Source organism: Halyomorpha halys, unplaced genomic scaffold, assembly GCF_000696795.3.
Source record: "Halyomorpha halys isolate HHAL.00 unplaced genomic scaffold, Hhal_1.1 Scaffold390.1, whole genome shotgun sequence".
In the NCBI taxonomy this organism is placed as follows: Eukaryota; Metazoa; Arthropoda; class Insecta; order Hemiptera; family Pentatomidae; genus Halyomorpha; species Halyomorpha halys.
In genome coordinates, this window is record NW_027112043.1 from 670,662 (window position 1) to 692,420 (window position 21,759).

General features: G+C 28.9%; 2 protein-coding genes across 4 annotated transcripts; both read left to right on the top strand.

The window, feature by feature from the left end:
- Positions 1-480: 480 nt before the first annotated feature.
- LOC106682107 (uncharacterized) lies at positions 481-14,724 on the top strand. Of its 3 annotated transcripts, XM_014422787.3 has the most exons (13): positions 500-588; positions 841-909; positions 1,131-1,220; positions 1,298-1,407; positions 1,487-1,580; positions 1,709-1,786; positions 1,891-1,960; positions 2,923-3,056; positions 4,073-4,219; positions 4,301-4,491; positions 5,587-5,691; positions 6,834-7,093; positions 8,052-14,724. In XM_014422787.3, exons 3-13 carry the CDS (start codon positions 1,167-1,169, stop codon positions 8,162-8,164), a joined length of 1,356 nt encoding a protein of 451 aa, XP_014278273.1. In that variant the 5' UTR covers positions 500-588; positions 841-909; positions 1,131-1,166; the 3' UTR covers positions 8,165-14,724. The 3 variants fall into 3 exon arrangements, with proteins under 3 accessions (XP_014278271.1, XP_014278273.1, XP_014278272.1); XM_014422785.2 differs by lacking the exon at positions 841-909 and having other exon boundaries at positions 481-588; XM_014422786.2 differs by lacking the exon at positions 500-588 and having other exon boundaries at positions 689-909.
- Positions 14,725-19,413: 4,689 nt separating this feature from the next.
- Positions 19,414-20,429, top strand: LOC106682110 (uncharacterized oxidoreductase TM_0325). The gene has a single exon (XM_014422794.2). It carries the CDS (start codon positions 19,619-19,621, stop codon positions 20,378-20,380), a length of 762 nt encoding a protein of 253 aa, XP_014278280.1. The 5' UTR covers positions 19,414-19,618; the 3' UTR covers positions 20,381-20,429.
- The last annotated feature ends 1,330 nt before the right edge of the window (positions 20,430-21,759 follow it).

Below are 21,759 nucleotides of genomic sequence, written 5' to 3' on the forward strand. Positions count from 1 at the left end.
CATCCTTTAAAAAACAGTTTTAAAAACCTTCAAGCAGTATGGGGATTGACTTATTCCTAGTATGTGTCTTTATTTTACTTTTAGTCATAAAATTAATACTGTTTTAATTAGATATTTTGTTTTACAAAAATACTAACAACTTTTTCTTATTACAAAAGGGTAGAATCTTTTTGTAATGAGTAAATTAATTTTTTTAATATTATTTGTTGTTTTTATTATGAGTTAATATTAATATAAATAATTATTAATAAGAAATTATATTTTTAAATGCAAATTACTCTTTTCATATCTCCTCTTTACATGTCGTCATTGTAAACTATTTTAATTTTTTTTTTATTTATTAAATTATATTAAAATTTTTTATCAATATAATTTTATTTTCTTGCAAAATTGATGGAACCATTACATTTACATGAAATATTATTTATAAAAGATGAATGGTAAGACTGGGTTTAGCAAATAGTCCGCAACACCTGCGAGAAATTTCAGGGTAGTGTAGTCAAGTATGTGTTCAGAAGAAGTGTAATGGCTTTGTCCGAGATACGCGTAGGGAATGTTCTTGGCTCAAATAAAATAGATTTTCAACAGGTGGGGAATTATAAAAGTTTTTATTGTATTCCAAAAATTATTTATCAGAATCACATGGCTTTATATTTAATCTTTAATAGTGCTTACTAACCTAATGTCATCTGTTGCCAACTCAGATGTGTTCGTTTAATGAGGTGGCATATTTAGAAAGAAAACAAATAAATTTAGTACGAATGCATTTGAAGTGACTACATTTAATTTAGTATCTGAATTTTATATTAAAGGAATTCTGATGTTCTATTTACTGTTTAGTTGCCCTAAATATGGTGTAGAACTTTTCCCCTTCACTTTTGTTTGATTGACCAGAAAGTGTAGTTTTATGTAAGTTTTCATTTGATTTATTGGTCATTTTCGCCCTAATTTCATTTCATCCCTATTTAATAATGTTTTTGAATTTATTTTTTAAATAAAAATATAATATTTAATTAATGTTTTGAGAACAGATGTTTGGATTCATTGCCCATCTTTTTGTATCTTAGGTTTAATTTAAATAGATATTTTGTCAACTATTATTGTTTACATGTAAATAATTGTTTGAATAGGGGTCTAGCTACAATGGAATTCCAAAATCAAATAGTATGGAAGGATATTCTCCTTGGTCTTATGAACTTACTCCTTCAGACTTTTTGCAGGTAATTTATTAATGATTGAAGGAATTTATTAATTAAATTTACTTTAATTTTATTACTCCATAAATATTTATTTCCAGAATGGAAGGAATGTTGATGATAGTTCCTTAGCTGGAAATTCAATAGTTGATGATATTGTAACCAAACTTTTGGATGATGATTGCAATGAAGTATCCAAGAAAAAAGACGGGTGAGTATTGTCTTTTTTAGTGATATGATTATATGATAAGCTAATCAAGGAGTAATTTTTTTTTTTATGTTGGTTATAGATTTGATAATGTGATATACAATTCAGGAGATGAGCTGTGGTCAAGCAAAAATAACACAAGAGCTCATAGTCCTTTTCCAAGTTTGTCCCCACAGGTATTTTGTTTATTATAAGGACTTAACATGCCTAATAATTTTTATGTTATTAATATAGTAGGGTTAAATAATCAATTGAACACATTAATGTTTATTTTATTCTTTGACAAGTTTTGTTTTAAATTTAGGATGTAGATTATAAAATGGGCTTACTGAACATAGATACACAATGTAGTACCCCCGTCCAGCCCCCTACGAGTACACAGGTAACTATTTTCTTATCAAACATTGCATTTTGTGTGTTATCTGTAATAATTTTCCAATTATTCTTGATGCAAAATTTTATAAAAGTTAATTTCTATGTTTTTAGAGCTTTTCATTGAAGGAATCCCCTTATTTTCTCAACAGTTCCTCATACTTCCAGGCTGACCTCAATTCAGGTACAGCTTTTTCTTTTTTTTTTTGTTTTATCAAAGTACTTATTTCCAAAAACTTTATATATATTTATAGTATACTCGCCCTGGCATATCTTAAAATCAGTTTAATATATTATTTTGGTTCTATATTTAAAGTCCCGATGTTATGGTTTCACACAAATAGATGTGGCAGTCATGAAAAACTGGGTAAGTCAATTTAAGTTGTATTCTAAATGAATGCTCAAGAGTAGCAAGAATACTTAAACCAATGAAAATTAAATTGTGGTTATTTGAAATTTGAATATCAGAAAAAAAATTTTATGAATCAGTAAAAAAAGTAATAATAAATAAATAAAATATTGCAGGATATTTCATTACATTTAGTTTATTATTAATCTTAATTAATATGTAATTTGACTTATCTAGTTTTTATTATTGACACAGGTATTATTTGTTGAAATTAATAATTTTGTAGAAATAGAAATATTTAAATAAATAATCATTTTTTTACAATCCATGCAGTCCAGTAAATCCCCTTTTTTTAATCTGTAGTAATCATTTTATTAATTATTCAAGTATAATAATAATAATAATTTTGCGTTCATAAAATGAACCAGAAGTCTGTAGAAAAACAATGTTTGACCTTTTATCTCTTAACCAATCTCTTGAGCAATGAGCAATCTTAATAGGTTTTGCCATTGAATCAGTTTTACCAAAGCCCATTCAGATTATACAAATCTTAAGTTCTTTCTGATCTATCTTCCGTTATTACTTTTATAATTATTATTGATGGTCTGTTATGAATTGTGCCATTAACAAATTCAGGCTAATTTAATTTTTAAAAGTGAGTTGTTACCAAGTACTATTTCCTATTGGGGCTACTATCATGCAATTTTATAGTTAAAATAAGTAGTATTTTTTTCCTCTGAAATAGAAAAGGAGTTCTATGATTTTTCCTTTATATTTATTATTATTTATTAATGTAGGTGTTTTTACTGGTGAGACTGAGCTTCCAAACGAACAACAGATGTACAATTATGTACAAATGTTGAACAAAGATAAATTCAACCTGAGTCTGGAAGGCCTTCTACATTCTGCTCAACCAGAATCTCCATTGACAGTCAGTATCTCTAAATATTTTTTATTATTTATTATGTATATCCTGTACTTAACGTGAATGTGTCCATATGTAACCCTTGTGAACGAGTGGTTATTTATTAATTTTTAATATGTAGCTCTATTTATATCAAACAGTGTAGTCTACCTCTTGGTTCTAAAAGTTGACTTCTGCATTTATTATGAAACCAAAGTAGAAGGAAAACGCCATAAAATAAAACAAGTAGATTTCTGTAATGGCTAACAGTAATGAAACTTTTAAACTGGTCGTTCTTAACATATTGTTTCAAAATAATTTTCAATTGTTGAGTAGAAATTATTTAATGACTACTAAAAAAGGTACCTTATCAGTTCAAAGCCTAATTTGCATGGAAAAAAGACAAACTAAAATTAGATTATTTAGTTTTTTCTGGATATTCATATATATTTTAAATGTATTTTTTTCCTAATAGACCCACAGTCTTCAGAGCTTGTAAAAACATAAATAACAGTGAATTGAAAAAAACAGATAATGGTTAAATATCTTGATTTATTTTTGTAATGAACCCTTCTGTAGGTCCCTGACTACTAACTGTAGTAACTGTAAGTTTTATGCTTAATTTTGTGGGTTTTTTTCAAAGATAACATTAAATCTGGAATAGGATCAACTGAACCCCGTTTGATGATCTTTAATGAAGTGTCAAGTTTTCAGGGATATCAACTTCTGATTTTTTTGAATTATATATTGTGATAATAGCAAATTTAATTAGCCACAGTATGTTTCATTGTACTAATGACTTCTTAATATCACATTATTTTTGTACCAATTTATTTGTATTTGAATCAATAATGTTAATGTGGTTCTGTTTTGAATAACTCTCAGATTTACTTTTTTTGTCGATGACCTTCTGAAATTGATTCTATAACCAGTTGAATTTTAGTACTCTGCTTCTGGTTTAGTTTGTTCTTGTATTTTATTTTTGGTACTTAGCCATTTTTTCCTTTATTTATCTTAAATATTAATAATTATATTTTTTACAGATGAGCAACTGTTTTCCAAATGGTGATTTTGGTATCAAGTCAGCCCATCCTATTGAAATGTTCCCTACCAGTCCAAATCAATTTTCACCTCTCCCTGGATTTCCGCGTCCTCTCGCACAACGCACTTCACACTTCAAGAACACACAAGTAATTTCAGTATTTATTTTTGTTCATGTCTTAGAAATATTATAAATTTGTCATTGATATAAATATGTTTGTGATTTTCAGAATTTTAATGGTGTCAGGGGCCAATTGATGTATAACAACAACAGTCCATTTGTTGCAAACAATAACAAGACAGATGGAGGTTTCCCTCCACCACGGTTAGGTCTGGACCCTCTCCTTCTACACTTGAGACCTTCAGATCATATCATTCATTCTTATGATGCTTTTCCTCCTGCACTATTCCGATCCTTCAGGTATATTATGTTGTAATTGACTGCATAAAAAAAATTTAAGATGTTACAATCTATGATGTCTTGTTTTTTAAATTTATTTTTAGAAATATTAATAAATTGTCTTTACAGAAATAGACAAAGTTTATATATATACATTTTTTTCTTGTTAGAGGCTGGCTGGTTTGGTTTATCAATTATAATAAAATATATCCGTATAATCTCCACTTCTTTATTCATTTAAAACTCAAATATTTTGGCCACCTGGCCATTTTCAAGGATATCTATTAATTTATAACTTTGATTACAATCTTATTAACAAAACTTGATGAATATCATAAATTATTCTACCTTAATTTTTTAATCATAGCCTCATCATAAGTCATTAAAGGTTGCAGGCTGTTTGTCAATTTAACCTATAAAACATAAATAAATTGGGGAAAACATGGACATTATTATATTAACTTAATCAACTTATCAACAATAGAAACCTATCTGCATGACCTGGCATATTTTTATTATGTTTCAAATTTTATTTTAGAATATTCTAACTAAAGCAGAATTTGTAGTTGATAGCAGTCTAACAGGAAATGTAAATAGAATAAGTGAAATAGTATACAAAAACATGGCAATATAAGACTATAAGATGAAAGTAAATTAATAGTTTTCATGTTTTCACTTATTTAATTATGTATTATAGGTTATATTAATGCATTTAACAAAGGAAGAATAGTTGCAACCTTTAAATGAGTTATTTTGAAGCTGTGAAAATAAAATAAGGTAGGATAATTTATAATATTTTTATATATAGATATCCCAAGAATGGCCACATTGGCTGAAACGTTGGATTTTTAAGTGAATAAAAAAGTCAAGACAATTTTGTTACATTTCATGATTATAATTGATAAGGCAAAGACAAAATTAAAATAGATGTTAAATGCTGACATTATATAACATGACATGAATGAAGTTGTAGATAACAGAATTATTGGTGATTTCTAAAATTGCCCTCAATCTAAACCATAAAAGATATTTTAGGCCTGAAGGGCTTATCCAATTCTATTTAAAAAAAACGAGTTTTTTAATTGATGTCTAATAAAAATATTTCTTATTTGTTAGACGTAGTAGTGGCTCTGCTGAATTACATTCTGTGCTTGAGCAGTGTTACATCCAGTTTAAGGAACTGGAGAGTGAAAGGAAGAAAACTGAAGCTGATCTTGCAAGGTATATCATGTTTCATTAATATCTAATTCATACTCTAATTGAAAAGTTAAGTTATATTTGTTTTTGTATAATGTCATAGTTATAAAATAATTTAGTAGTTTGGAAACAAAACTATCTCCACTTTTCCATAATGTTGGTGAAACAACAAAAAAAAAAAAAAACTCTTACTCTCCTATTATCTTGGATATTAATCCTGATGATTATGTTTGTTTTTGATAGGATATTGCAGTTTTTCATCAAAATAAACTAAAACATTAAAAAAAAAAACAGAAAACTCCTGATAATATCTAGATTTTATCAAGATATCAGAAACTGTTAATTGTTTTGATTCTGCACTAATCAATTGTTATGTAGCTTGTATTAGTTCCAAATTGAGCCCAAGTTTTGAATAAAAATGGGAGACATTGATTATGAAACATAGAAACTCTTTAACTTTTTTCCTGTGTTTCTTAAAAAATATTTTTTCATGGAAATAACAAATATAATATTTCCTTAATACAATTAAATCTTAAATCCATATAATAGAGATATATTTATAGTCATGAAGAACCAAATGGTTCTTTAGGACTTATTAATACACTCATTTAAAACAAGTCCTGTATTAAAAAATAGTTGTAACTAATTAATCATTTAATTCTGAAAAGTACAACGTCAAAAAAGAAACAAAAATATGTTATATTTCCATTGTTGTATCATTCAAAGCCATTGGTAATGTTTTTTATTTCTTAATATGTCAAAGTGATGTTCTCGGAACTACACCTTTGCTTCTAAAAGGGCCAATGTCCATATTGTTTGTTCTCAGAACGACATCTTTCATCCTTATAGAAATGAGTTAAAAAACACTATAAATGACATTGACCAATATTTAATGGAATTACATTCTTCTTCTGTTTGTATTTTATAGTGTACTTTTTAGAATGTAAAATTTTTTAAAATCAAAACTTTTGGTATAAACTGGGCTGGGATGTGGAGACAGAAATAGATTCCAATAATAATAATTATAATGTTAATAATTTTGTCAACATTTAATAAACAGCTCCCTCAGTTTTATGAGTTGTTGTTAACCACCCTCCAGACCCATCTACTTCAAAACTATATATTTTTTTAATATACCCTTGATTTTACTTACCATCATGTTTCAGGTACAATCCTGGCAAGAAGGTGTCTTCTACAAACTCAATCCCAGTGCCTCGACTTCCTGTTTCACCTACAAGAGTGGATAGGTTGATTGTTGATCAGCTAAGAGAACATGCGAGGATTCTAACACTGGCTCATAAAATGGAGGCGCTTAGAGGTGGTAGATCGCTTTCTCCGTCGATTCATGATTCAATAGCCTCTTGGTTAGATTCTATCAAGCAAGTCCAAAAATCTAGAATGGATGAAATACTCAATACTGTCCAAGGTATTAATTATTATCGACTTATATTTTCAATTATTTTTATATATTTCATTGTATTCATTAGATTTTATTATTTAAACAAGAATAATTAAATGTGTGATAGTCAAGCATTGCGCTCTTGTTACTGAAACATGCATTCTATTTATATTAATTTCATATATTTATTTTTGTCATCCATTGTGATCCAATGGACCACCATACTTATGGTGAAAAATAATTGGCATCATGCCTGTCATTTATAATTTCGGAATCATGTATGATAAGCAGAATATTGTCAATGTTTTTTCAAACTCTCAAGGGTGAAGAATTTTGCCATACTATTTGTCAAAAGATACAGAATTTCATGTATAACAGATATGTGCATACAAAAAATACTTAGAAAATAAAATATAAGTACAATACAAAAATAAGTAAATACATATAAGTATATGAAGTATATACATGAAATTTTCAAATTTATAATAAAAATCTGTGTACCTAGAGCATTAGCTTCAACGGGCATCAAATAGTAAAATAATAATTACAAAAATTCACTTATGTAAACTTTGTATTGTGTGGTTATTATTGCACTTCCGATTGATGATATAAAGCCTCAAGACTTTCACAAGTCTGTGTAGTGTTAAGGTATTTTTCAGATCCGAGAGATAGTTCATCAATTTAGTATTAACAAACTAATTTCTTAGCTATATATATATCCTTGTTAAAGATTCAGTAATAATATATAATATTACAATATCTTTTGAGAGATCATAAAGATGTGATTTAGACTGGTTTTGTAATTTTCATGGTTAGTGGTTCCTGATGAAATGTAGGCTGTCCTTTATATGACGACAAGAATTATAATGGAAAATATTGTACTTAAAAATATTCACATTTCTTTATAAATAAATGAGATTAAGCATTGTTTATAGCCTTTTATAATTGTTTAAACATAATTATATATTAATATGAAATTTTGCAGATATGAGCAGGCTGACAAATGCAATAAAGGCACTGATGGTTGCTACACGTTGTGCAAGAACACATATGTATTGTGCTCTTATGTCCACACTCCATGAATCAACAACTTACTAGTCTTGCAGAGTATTACACCAGCAGAGTAATAACTAATATATTTATTTTGTTAAAAACTTAATATTTTATTGACAAAATGCTAATTGTTATTTTTTCAAAATTATTTATAATCATTTGATTATTCCCTAATGAACTTATATTTAAAAGAAATCAATTCATTATAGAAGTTTCTTTTAAGCTATTTTTCTAACATTTATTAAGTGCACTTAAGTTCTCTATATCATATTATATTATTTATTGTATTGTTTTTGTTTGAAAATATTTATTTGATATCCATTAATGTGAATGTTGTTTGTAAGAATATATATATATGTATATTTACTTACATATATACATATATTAGCTAATGGAATATTTGTTTTCTAAACGGCTCTCTGGCATGACATTTATTTGATCATATTGTTGGGAGATTTTCTTTTCTCATTCTTAATTTTAATATTTTTTTTTATAATTTCTTCTTATAATACCTTTAAGAAATTGCCTATTTTTGTTTTTATTTTTTCTTCTTAAAAATATTTCAAATTCGAATTTAAGCTTTTATAACTCGATTAGTGCTATGAATTGGATGAATTTGACTGACTAGTTTTTAAACTTTATGGGTCCTATTTTGAAAATATTCATATGTGCCCTTATCTTGGGGGATTACTTAGCGGGAGAATTATAGCAAGAGGCCACAACGAAGTTATTGGCCTAATAATGAACCCTCTCTTACCTAATGAAATTTGTATTCTAAAAATGTAGAATCACATCTTTGATATATAAATATATTTATTTGTATCCGCCCTAATTGTATGCTCAATGTGTTCCCCCCTAAATCATTCTGTAATTAGCTCATGCATACTGTGCTTAATAGTTATATTTTAGGCAAAAATAGTCCCCCAAATGATAACACCTTACTTTGCTGTGTAACGTGCTTGCCTTTACTCTATGGGTACTTGGATTATTAAATGTTGTATTGTTATATTATATAATAGATATACATGTAATGTCAGTTTTATCACATAGCCTGGGTCCAGTGTAACACTATAAATGTTTATAAGATAATTATATTTAGGAAATTTTATTATAGGAAAAACCAAGCAGTTACTGTGACGGCTTTGTTAGCATTTTCTATGGGGTATTGGTCAAAGCCCAACTTTGAGCACCTAAGACTATTTTATTGTAAAAAAAAATCTTTAAAAATATCGTAAAGTGCTCTCTTGGACTCCATAAATTTTTTGAACTACTTGCTTCATAAATAACATATAGAATAGATTTATAGTTTTTGTGTTAGTAATTGTTATAAAATTCTAGAATCGTTCGTTAGTTTCGTAGTTAATTTTCATTTTGTTTAATAATAGTACAAAAGAGAAATGTATTTTGAAATAAAGAAAGGTTTCGATTGACAAGAAATTGAATATGGTTTAGAAGATTTTGTTTTATCCGTTGTTTTGTTAATTTATTTATATTTATGTATACAAAGTTTTTCTATGTAAACTGACCACAAAGTTGCTCAAAAGAATAAAATGAAGTAAGAATATCAAATTTTCTCGGGCTGTTTTAGGCTTAAGTATCATTTATACAGAAATCAGTTTATGATAAACCAGAACAATAATTAAATTGAATAACAAAGTAGTTTATCCATCTCTTGTTAGTGCGACTGCGAGTAGGCCTTTTGACGTTTTGGGAATAAAAAGGTCTTTGAAATGTCTGATTCTGATTAGATGCTGATATGTAACTTTGTATAGGCACACAGTTAGATGTTTATAGTGACAATCTTAATTTGTAATTTGATGTGATATTATTGTAATAATTAATTAGGAAGGGTATTACCTGATGCAGGAGGAAGGTTTAGGCAGTGTCAAGTCAGGTAAATATTGCTATATTGATGAATTATATTCAGACATGGTATATTATTATCAGGCCCGTTGGGTATACTAGTTAATTGTTCTATTTGCTTAGTTCTCTTTTTATCACTTAACATGTTAAATGTGAATTTATGATGGAATATTAATAATATATTTATAGCTATATTTTCTGCATTGTTTTTACTAGTGTGGATAATTTATTATTAGAAAATATCAAATTAATGCTTCCATTTCCGTGTTAGTTCATATGACTGTAGGAAGCTTATTTCCATTTATTATATTAACTGTTTAGCTAAATTTTTCTCCGACAATATTGCTAATTGCAATAGCGAAATGCCAAATTAAGAATCTTTATTATTTGTTATCGGATCTTGTTATTGCAGCTCATATATCTACTATATAGAGGTTCTAAATATTTATTTCTTAGTATGGTTTAGGGGTATTTATTAACTGAGAAAATTAGTTAGTTACCAGGCGGTAAGAAAATGTAGGGAAGAACAGTATTTATTTATAAAATGATATCAAGGATAATTGAATCGGTTGTAAATAGTGGTTATGAATATGCCAAATTTGTTGTTTGTGCCTGGGAAAGTTTCTGGATGGATATTTAGAAAGAATAGATGAATTGAGAAAGTGAAAAAAAAGAGAGAGCATTTCTTATCTCCATTTATTGTATGTTTGTTTTCTTCTTTAACATTTAGTATTAGCTTACTCTCTGTAGGGTGAATGTTGTCTTACTGTTTTCGGTGTCTTAGATGTTATTGTTTATGTACTTTTAGTATTTTTTATTGCACTTCAATGGTTTGTGTGTTTGAGAAGCCCAGGTTTGCATTCTAATCCAGCTAACGAAATTACCATTATGGCACAAATATAACAATTAATTGTCTTTTCGAATATCAAATAGAATCTGATTTCAATATTTTGTTTTCCATTTCAAAATTAGTATAGTAAATTACTTAACGCTTCCTATTTTCACATTCGCACAATCCCTTGGGCATAAACAAAATGACCTGCATTTTTTAAAACTACTAATTAAACGGGCTGTGGTAGAAGTTTAAATAATTAAAACAAAAATATTTACTATTATAATATATAATTATATATTTAATAGTTTTTTGGGTGATAATACAGTGTCGGATATAGGTATTAGCTTTTAGTCGTGCCATTTGGACCATAAAATTACTGATTGAGAAATATACTGGGTGGTTATTATTAATTGATGTGAAATGCTCACTACATATAACTTTCCTGCCAGCACTGATCTTTTTCTGTATTAATTTATATGCAAAATGAACTGATGATAGCCTTTTATCCCCTTTTTAAATTAATATTTTATATCTTATAGGTAGCTTAGTTATATTTATTATATTTGTGAGCTCTTTGCTGTATTATCTGGTTGTACTAGGTTTTTTTTTAAATTATAATATTTTATTAGTTATTATGTATTAGTTTCATTTGATGGATTATATAGTTTTTCTTTTCGAATTATAAGTTTAGTCCTTGTCATAAAATATTTTTTATTTTTTACCAAACACTCTTCGAATTGCATAATATATAACACCAAAAAGAGTATCTATGTTACTATCATTATATAATTATATACATATATACTAATATATAATATACCTTTAATACAGATTTATTATCTCGTCTTTCTATACGTATCAAATCTTTACATATTCATGTACTTTATTTATTAGAAAAGGAAAATGTAGTTTTATATTTAGATGTTTCATTTATATATATATATATATTAAATATACGAGAAAAATATATGTAATGAAATTATATTGTTTTAAAAACTGTGAAGGAAGGGATAAATAAAACTTCCTACTGTGTTGGTATTTAATATTTATTAGCAATATATAACGGGTTAGTTAGTGAATGGCTAGTTTAATGAGTAGGAGGTCTTAGCTGACAAGTTGGCTGCTCAAGCCCGATATAAGATTCTACAAGGAGGGTAGGAAAGACAATAAATCTTAACAAAATTGTTTAATTGTTAGGCGTCAGCTATAGTCCCACACTCCCTGTGCTTTAGGCAATACATGAGCTTACTATCATAATCAAAGAAATTTGCATGATATTGGACTTGTAGTCAATATTAATTAATATACTTAACAAATGCTTTATTGCCACATATGTATTAATATGGTTACTTACTTGCAAGAATGGGAATTTTTTTTTTTTTTGTTATAAAAGTCTTTTCTATTTTTATTGAATAAAAACTTGACTGTTAGGAGTGTTAAATCTAAATATCTTATTTAAAATAAGTAAACAGATTATTGCCTATAGTTTCCTCCTTATATATGTATATATATTTATATGGAATGACCTTTAAAGCAAAATTCGGAGTTCAGTAATAACTTATTTTTTTATTAAGGAATTAATAAATCCATCATTTTTATAATAAATTTCAAGTTAAACGACTAATCTATTGTTAAAAAACTTATTCGTGGATATAAAAAAAATTTTGAGCCATTTTGGTTGCTGACCTAAATATTTTATAGTTACAAATTAAAATTAGTATTTTTATAATTCTACCAGGTAGGTGGATATTTATTTTTCCCATTCAAGCTTTAAAAAATATACCATGTAAGTACCCGTATGTAACACAAAATATGTGAGGATTTTTTTTTAACTTTTGTTTTTTAGTAATTTTAGAATATATTTGTACTGAAATATTTGTGTAAATCGCTTATTTATTTACAAGGTACATCCCTCAGAGTTGGGTCGTATTCTACAGATTGTTTATTTTTATTTTGTGTGTAAATATACCTAGAGGCTTTAGAGATTTAGTCTAGGCTTCTCGTAAATTCAAGTACAAAATGTCATTTACATTAGTCAAACTGAAGTAGGTGTTGTTAAGGTTGTGAAGTCCGAGAATTTAAAATGCAATAAGAATTTTTAGATTGATAACGAGTGCAATATTTTTGTTGTTTTTATTTATAAAATTTCTATACATATATTTATTTATCTAGGTAAATGTTTACTGGTAAAGTTTTATATTATATACAATTAAGATAAAAAAAAAAAAAGCCAAAGCATTGTTAAAGGCACAATTATTGTTCCTTAGACTACGATTCAACTCTATCCAGTAACTGATTTTCTATTTTCTCTTGATATTTTAAATAAGTAGGTTGTGCAACCAATAAGACTTATAGGATAGTTCTATAGTTGATGAAAAATTAGGTGCACCTTTACTCTAAATCTGAAACATCCATTTTAAAAGTTTGTGGTTTCCAGCTTTATTTGAACCTATAAAACGTCCATCATCTTGTGTACGACAATCATTCCATTTTAATATTATTTTTTAAGTGACATTACTTTCAAGAGTGCACCTTTTTTTCTCATAATTGCTGTTTCTAATGATATCACTTTCGAATGAGAATGTGAATCTGGCAAAATAGTTTAAATTAAAATAAATAGCTGTACATATAAACAACGAAACATATCTGTCGACATTTTTTTCTTTTTGTTTTCATTTCATTTATCATTTTCACCTATTTAAGAATGTATGCAGCCTTCTATTTTCATATTTCTTTATTAAATTTTATATGAGGAGTTTATATTTGCACATTATATCATCTAGCATAAAAAGTATATTATTACATAACTATTTTGTTTAATTAATGTCTCTCTCTTTTTCTCTCCTTGAGTCATATAGCACTTGGCTTCTTTGTTTTGGTCACTTGTTCCAATTGATAATTCTTGATTCTGTCCACATTAATGTTGAAGAGCCTAATCTTAATGTATTCCCTTGGTGGAGTCTTTATTAAATATTGTATTGAATTTGAATAACTAAATTACTGATAGGGATCAAGTGTTAATATCGACTGAGGTTGAGCTCATCTGCTCGATTCAGTGAAATAAAGTTTAAAATTTTCTGTTCATGGTGGAAAATGTAACAAAAATATTAATTTTAATTATTCCCAATGATTTAAAATGTTTAAAGTATTTATTTTTCTATATATTAAATAAAAGATCTATACTGATAATGGAAGTGGTTAAAAAATTCTGTTATATTTATAAGTTATTCATTTGGGAACGAAAAATAAATTAAATTAATTATTCATTTAGGCGTAATGACTCAAAGATCTAAATTAGTTGACTCTTGTATTTTTTTTTTTTTTCATTTTATTAGATATTAATTAATGATTCGTTATATTTTTAGACAGTATCGTTACATATTCCACCATCATTATAAACAAAGTATGATTACTAAGCATCATTGGTATGTGAAAACTATTGTATTAATATTGTTTAATTATATCAGTCTATTCTAATTAAAGATTATGCTCAAATTAGTAAAAATTGTCTGGCACAGATATTTTTGCAGTGTCTGAAATTTTTCTAGATTTAAGAATTTATTCTCCTACTACGTTGGCTTTCCACCTACTTATTATTTCTAATTGTTTTTTTATCTCTTTAAAAGTAATATTATTATTTATAACCATTTGAAGAATTATTATCTATTAATTTCTTTTTGTTTAATCTATGTTACGTTTTATGAGACTTAAATTTAATTTTTTATATGAATTTTTTTGTTAATGCAATACCATTGAAAAATTTATTGTTTTTTGTTGGTTGACTAAAAAGGTTTAGTATAACTATTTATTAATTATTAATTTTAGTGCAATCTTATTTATTAAAGTGACCTTTCTGTAAAAGCATTTGAATAATTATTGAAAAATAAACATTTAATTGGCGTTCTTACTTATTTCTTTGATTATTTGTTATTGTTTTAGCTATGTTACCTCTTACTCTGGTGAAATCAATAAATTATATCTAAGGCTTATCTCAACCATCATTTTGTAGGATACTTGATAATTTTTTCTGACCTGGATAATTCTCATGGAAATGTCTCTAGAGTGAAGCGTTAACAATTATTCTTTTTAAATTACATTAAGTTTTTTTTTCAGAGATACGAGGTATCACAGCTTAAGTGACATTACCTTATTTACCTTTCAATTTGAAATTTGGTTTTTTTATTATTCTATATTTTTACTTAAAGTTTTCTATAGGTAAGCTTTGATTGTTATATATTTTTTTAAACTTTTTAATTCATTGAAACACTCTCTATATTGCATTGAAATTTGTTCCTGAATATCAATAATCGACTATTTAAATTATTTTTCTAGTCAACCTATTTATCGCCCATTTGAGATCAATTCTGGCCAATACTGGATGTTCTACCACACTTTAAGGTGGCCAATGACGAATCACTCCTTGCCTATTTTGTTTCCATTAAGTTCAAGAAACATGCATCACTTGTACAAAAATTAATAGTTCATTGAAAAAACCCACCTTTTCTCCCTAAAAAATATTCTTCAATCACAGAATTTATTGATGATTCTTTATTCTTTATTGCCATGGAAAATTTTTTGACTAAGTTTCACAGACATTTTACTTCTTTTTTCTGAGAGTTTTTTGGTACATCATTGCTTATAGTATTAGGCGTTTGTTGGAGTGACTGCTAAATTGTGAGGGAAACTCATCAGTTCTACTAATTTACCATCTAGAAGTGCAGATTATGGTAGTGGTGCAGAAAACTTCATCCATTACAATTTTGGTCTATTAAGAAAAATGAAGGATGATCTTCTTTGTTCAAAACAGCCATTTTTTTATTATTGAGGATGACAGAGAGACTCAAGAATCTCTTTTCCAAGTTTATGGCCCATCTCACAAAAACTACAGTTGCTCCAAAACATTGTATTTGTTTACAAAATTATTAAATTCTCTACTAATAGGAATGGTCAACTTCATCTTTATTTTTTCTTCTAAATTTTGCGTGCCAAGTCATCCTAAAAACTGCTGAAAATTAATTTTTTTTCAACAAATCAATGAAATCTTCTGTATTTCGTATAGTAAATGAAACTCATTTTATCGTTACTTTAAAAATGTGGTTTTTAGGATTTCTCTAGGTGTTAAAGAGGAATATCAACTTTGCTTCTACCAAGAGTACAGTTTAACAAAGCCGGGAACTTATGAATATTAAAATGTGATACAAAAATTCATTTTTATCATTTCATGTTTGGTGAGTTCTTTGTTGTGATCACTTGGAAGCTAGTGTTCTTTGTTTTCACTACACTTTGGACGTTTGATGTTATATACACCGTAACAAATAAAACATTAAAAAGTTTTTATTTATGTCCACCTGTTGAACCATGAATAGGATCCAAAGAGATGGGATGGTCCAGGCTGTTTCTACAACCCACAGATAATCCTCTCTTTATTTCTCCTTTATTTGACTCTAAAATTCTTTCATAGTTATTATTTACCTATTTTTAAATACAATTAACAGTTCAAAGTGGTTAATTATTTCAAATAAAAAAATTTAAAGATACTTTAAAGGAAGGTTTATTGAAAATTCGTCATATAAGCACTGATATACATTTTTAATGAGAAAAGATCATTAAAGGTAAAAGTTTTACTTTTAAAGTTAACTTTTACCTCATTAAATTTTACATTGACATGTCGGGTTTAATAAAAATTGCTCAGTCGTTTTTGAGAACATGTGAACAATCGAAAACATGTATAAAGTGGCACTTTCGTTGTTATAACTCAGCCTTAAATATGAGATTTCAGTTGCTTATGATTTTCCAGTTTTAAGGTAGGTCACACACACACGATTTTGCAAGCCTTAGTTATTTGGACTCAAGAGGTCTTAAAACATATTTCCGTCGAAAATTAGAATTCCAAATTTTTCATCATAATAATTCTTTCCCATACTATATTTCACATATGGTAGGCGTGTTGGGAAGAGCAGCGAAAACTCATTTGCTCCCAACCTTTCCTGGTCGTTTAAATTAGTGGTTACTAACTTTTTTTTGGCAGCATAACCCTTTTGGTAGAAGTAAAAAAATGGTGGAACCCTTTTGATAGAAGTAGATAAAGGACTAAATCTCTACATTATCAATTGATACAATTAAAGTTATCCGTCTTTTCAGCAAAATCTACATAACACCTGTACACAAGAAGAAAATCTGAGTTGTTGAGGTTCAAAATCGTGTGTCACGTGGAATGACCCATCCTAAATTAATTGTCTGGCAAACATTTAAGTGAAAGTCACAATACACAGCTTTAAATTATAATTTATAATGGTAATTAATATGTGACTATATACATTGTTCACATTGATGCTGAGGTTTGATTATGTTGTAATTAATGGAATAGGCGTTGTTTAAAGGAATGAATGGATGAGGATTGGCTAATGGAGTTGGGAAGAGAATTCCAGAAGGAAGTTGCTCATATGACAAAGGATTTGCTGAAGGCGGTTCTATGGAAGAACCTATATAAATCAATCGGTTCGGATCTGGTTGTTAATTAATTGATGGATAATCATAGAGTGAAGAGATAAAAGATATATACTATAAAGAGATATAAGATAATATAGATATAGGAAAATACAAAGGAGGTTCTGCCTTCGGAAGGTTGGATAGAACTACTTCAACTCGGTATACCAAAGGGAGACATGAGATTGCCTGGGAAACCTAAAGATAAATCTTACGAAGCAATTTATGAGTCTCTACAGTCGCAGCCCTCCGTAGACCAAGGAACCGTAGTACGAAGTGCGGGGAAACAAGAGAGGTTACTAGGAACTGACCGGTATTCAGAATCATGGAATCGCAGAATCTTTGGAATTCATGTACAGTTATGGATTTGCGCGTCATCTGATAAATATGATTATTCCAGAAGAGGTGTTGGTCGAAATTGACTTTAATTTTTTTTTAATTTGGAGTAGAAATGTTGATTGGTTGTTGAAGGTTGATTGTCGAGGAAAGGTAAGGGAGGCACTTGGAACCAACAAGAATGGCCTTAGTTTTTACAGCATTCAATCTCAGATCGTTTAATGTTATCTGTGTCTTTTGGATGGCCTCGATCATCTCGAAAGGATTGAAGGTTATGTAAATTTAGAGATCATCATATAAGTGGAATTGTGAATGGTGAATAGAATCAGGGAGATCGTTGATATACATGGATAAAAGGGATGGTGAAAGTGAGGAACACGTCAGTCAGAAGAAGGGGAGAGGAAGGAGATTTGTACAGAACGATGACTGTTTGGGAACGATGGGACAAGAAGGAGTAGAATCACTTGAGGACACTATTTGATATGGAAAGGTTTTGGAGTTTAGTGAGGAGGATCTTATTGTTAACTGAGCCCAAGGCTTTCGAAAAACCAAAATGAACTAGCACTGGAATTCGCTGACTGCCTATGGAGGATTGGAGGTCTGGGGAGGTTCTGAATAAAGCGGATTGTGTGGAATGTGAGCGAAAACCAGATAGGAAACGGTTAAGGAGAGTTTTTTGCTCCAGGAAATTATTAAGTTAAAAGTGGTTTTATCTTTCAAGTGGCTGGGACAAATTAGGTAGAATAGAGATATGCCGGAAGTCAGAAACTAAAGAAGGAGAAAGTACTTTGTTCTATGGTCGAACGTAGATATTCTTCCAGGGTTTGGGGAAAATGGAATTTTAAAGGGAGAAGTTATATATGTGCAGGACAGGAAGAATGGTGGGTGGTTAATTTCTCCTTGTCTATTTACTTACATCATAATTTCACAAAATTAATATTTTTTTTTTTTTAAGAAACGTTATGTGGGTGATGTATCTATGTTCGATATTTTGATGTTGTTTCCATACATTTATTCATTACATCTTACGATGTATACTATTTTCCTTACAGCTTTTTAATTTATTAATTAGATACACATAACCGACTTAGTTGAACAATCAATAAATACCCAATGCTTAATGTACCATAAATAACTTTGTAGAAATTGTTTACTTCCTTGAAAATCTGTTACCAAAACATATTACTATGATTTTTACAGTGTTTAGTATTTATACACATACATAACACATCTTTAAGTTATTTTCTAATTTGAATATAAACATTATGAAACTATAAAATCGTCGGTTTGGAGTCAAATGATTTCTGATCAAGTAATATTTTTAGATACATACGTTTTTTGCTAGATACCACTGCCTGAAAACCTATACTTCTAAGTTTCATCATAGCCATTTTGATTCGGTTCAAGCACATGTATAAAACATCATCTCCGCAAAAATATCACTCAATCGCCTTTACCTCCATCATGGCGAAACATAAGATAGAAAAAGCGGAGCTGAATGAAAAAAAAATGTATTGGATTACAATATAGTATTGTTCGTCGGTACAAGGCCGTTTTAAGTTATTTTAAACTAACTTGGTTATAATAATAATTAATAAACATGTAATAATATAATAATAATAATTAATAAACTGGTAATAATATAATAATGATTAGTAAACATATAATAATAATTAATACACAAGTTTATTTTTTTTTAAATGTTTAAAAACAGAAAAGCATTTTTCATATGTCGCCAATCCTATGTTCACAACATATGTAATTTTTTCTTATATGTTTAAATAAACATTCGTTATCATCAAGAATAATTATTACAATTAAATATTGAGATGATAACGAAAATCTCTATATCTTTATTGATAAATTATAAAGCAACTGATAGTTTTTATGGATTTCGATAGTCCTTTATAGCGGAGGAATAATTACTGATCTCAACTACATTTATTGATCTTGGTGAGATTTAGAATTGTGCTATTTAGATGGACTTTAAAGATAAAGTTGTGCTCATTACTGGCAGCTGTTCCGGCATCGGCAGAGAGACAGCAAAGTATATGGCCCGTCGAGGAGCTCAGTTATCTCTAGCTGGGAACACAGACTCTGATCTTCGAGATGTATCCAATGAGTGTTTGAAATATCGTTGCGTTGAACCGCTCATCACAGTTGGCGATATAAACGATGATCAATACGTCACTTCGCTAGTTGAAGGGACTGTGGATAAGTTTGGTAAGATCGATGTACTCGTCAATGCCGAGGGGGCAGTTCAGTTCGGCAACATAGAAAGTCCGCAAATTATGGAGCAGTATGAACATAGTTTCGACTTTAATGTAAGACCCATAATCTACCTCATTACCTGTGCTATACCACATCTAAAGAAGACAAGGGGGAACATAGTATTTGTATCCAACTTGGCTGGAATCAGATCAATGCCTGATCTTTTAGCCTATTCTATGACCCAGAAAACCTTAAACCAATTAACTCGTTGTACTGCATTGGAACTTGCTCCGAAACAAATACGCGTGAACGCCGTGAATCCAAGAGCAACGGATTCGCCCATCTACGAAGATGCTGATTGCGAAGTGGAAGATTACTATGACAAGCTTAAGAACTTTTATCCATTAGGTCGCTTGGGCTTACCCTCAGAAGTGGCGTCTGTAATTGGCTTCCTAGCCTGCGATAGAGCTGCTTTTATTACCGGCGCTACCATTTCAGTTGATGGTGGAAGGCATCGTTCGATCGGTTAGTTTTTGTTTAACGAATTATCAAAACTTCTGAATAAATTTGTTACTCTACTGTGTATCTTAACATTTAAAAAAAAAAAATACCCATCGATTAAAAATACAATGGCTTCTAAACGTTTTTTTTAAGACTTAGAATCTAATCATTTTACTTTATTATTACGTTTCGTGCAGAACTCTGCGGACTCGGATGCTTCCTCCATGTTCAGCTGTTTATGGCCAGCCCAGAGACAGGGGATCAATCGTTTGTTTCTATGGGGAGAAGGGGAGCAACTCGCACCGTTATACTATCATCAATAAATTTATTTTATATATGAGTACTAAAAAAAAAATAATTAAAAACCGATGGATGGTACTCTAAATAATAAAATGACTCCTATTGTTTCAATGGTAGCGCATTGTATGGGCCTAGCTCAGTGTTATTATTTATGTTTGAAGGACGAGTAATCATTTCTTCTTCTTGTATAGTGTTAAACTCATGAAGAGACAGCTTTCCATTGTCTGATTCGCCGGTATTCTTTGTTTTACGCCACTTCTCAACAAAATCTAATCCTGAATATTTTTGGGCCCCTATTGCCAGACAATTCACGCAACACAGGCTAGATCTTATCCATTAGGAGCATTTTGGGGACATTTCATTAGTATTCAGTTGTGCAACATGCCCTATCATTCTTGGACAACCAGTATTTAATAAATGTACGACGTATGGCCATTATTTCGGTAGATTTATGTTTTCTCTATGCAAGAGCTATATTTTGAACTATTTCTGTTTCCAATCGTTCTAGTTTCTGGTACATTAATAAGCTATTTTTCAAATACTTTTGATATAATTAATAAAGAAAGAAGTAAATAAAAACTAAACTTTATTTGTGAAATAAAATTCGTTTCTAAATAAACTGAAAAAGTAAGATAATCGCATGTTTAACTATGTTGGTTATATGGTCCACTCTCAAAATATGGTGGAATTTGGCTATCCATTGTTCTATTTTTAAAGTCTAATTAGAGAAGTTTGTCAAGGGGTGCGGTCAGCAAAGAACAACATAACCCACAAAAATCATATTTATTTATTTTATGCCGACGTTTCGACCTGAGTTTCAGTTCTTCAATAGGGCTATAGAACAAAAGAGATAACAACAACATTTAGAGAAACATACAATTGAAAAGGAATAGTATACAAACAGATTTGGAACTATACAAAATATTGAATTGAATCATAAATGATAACTGATAATTGAATAGTAACGGTCAACTATCTACAACTCATTATTTTTAAAGTCGATTGATTCCATTTTTAAAAATTGTATCGCAATTTGGGAATGCTCCTTACAATACCCTGCAGCAGGCACACCCTTAATATTACATTTTTTGTCATATTAATTTTTTAA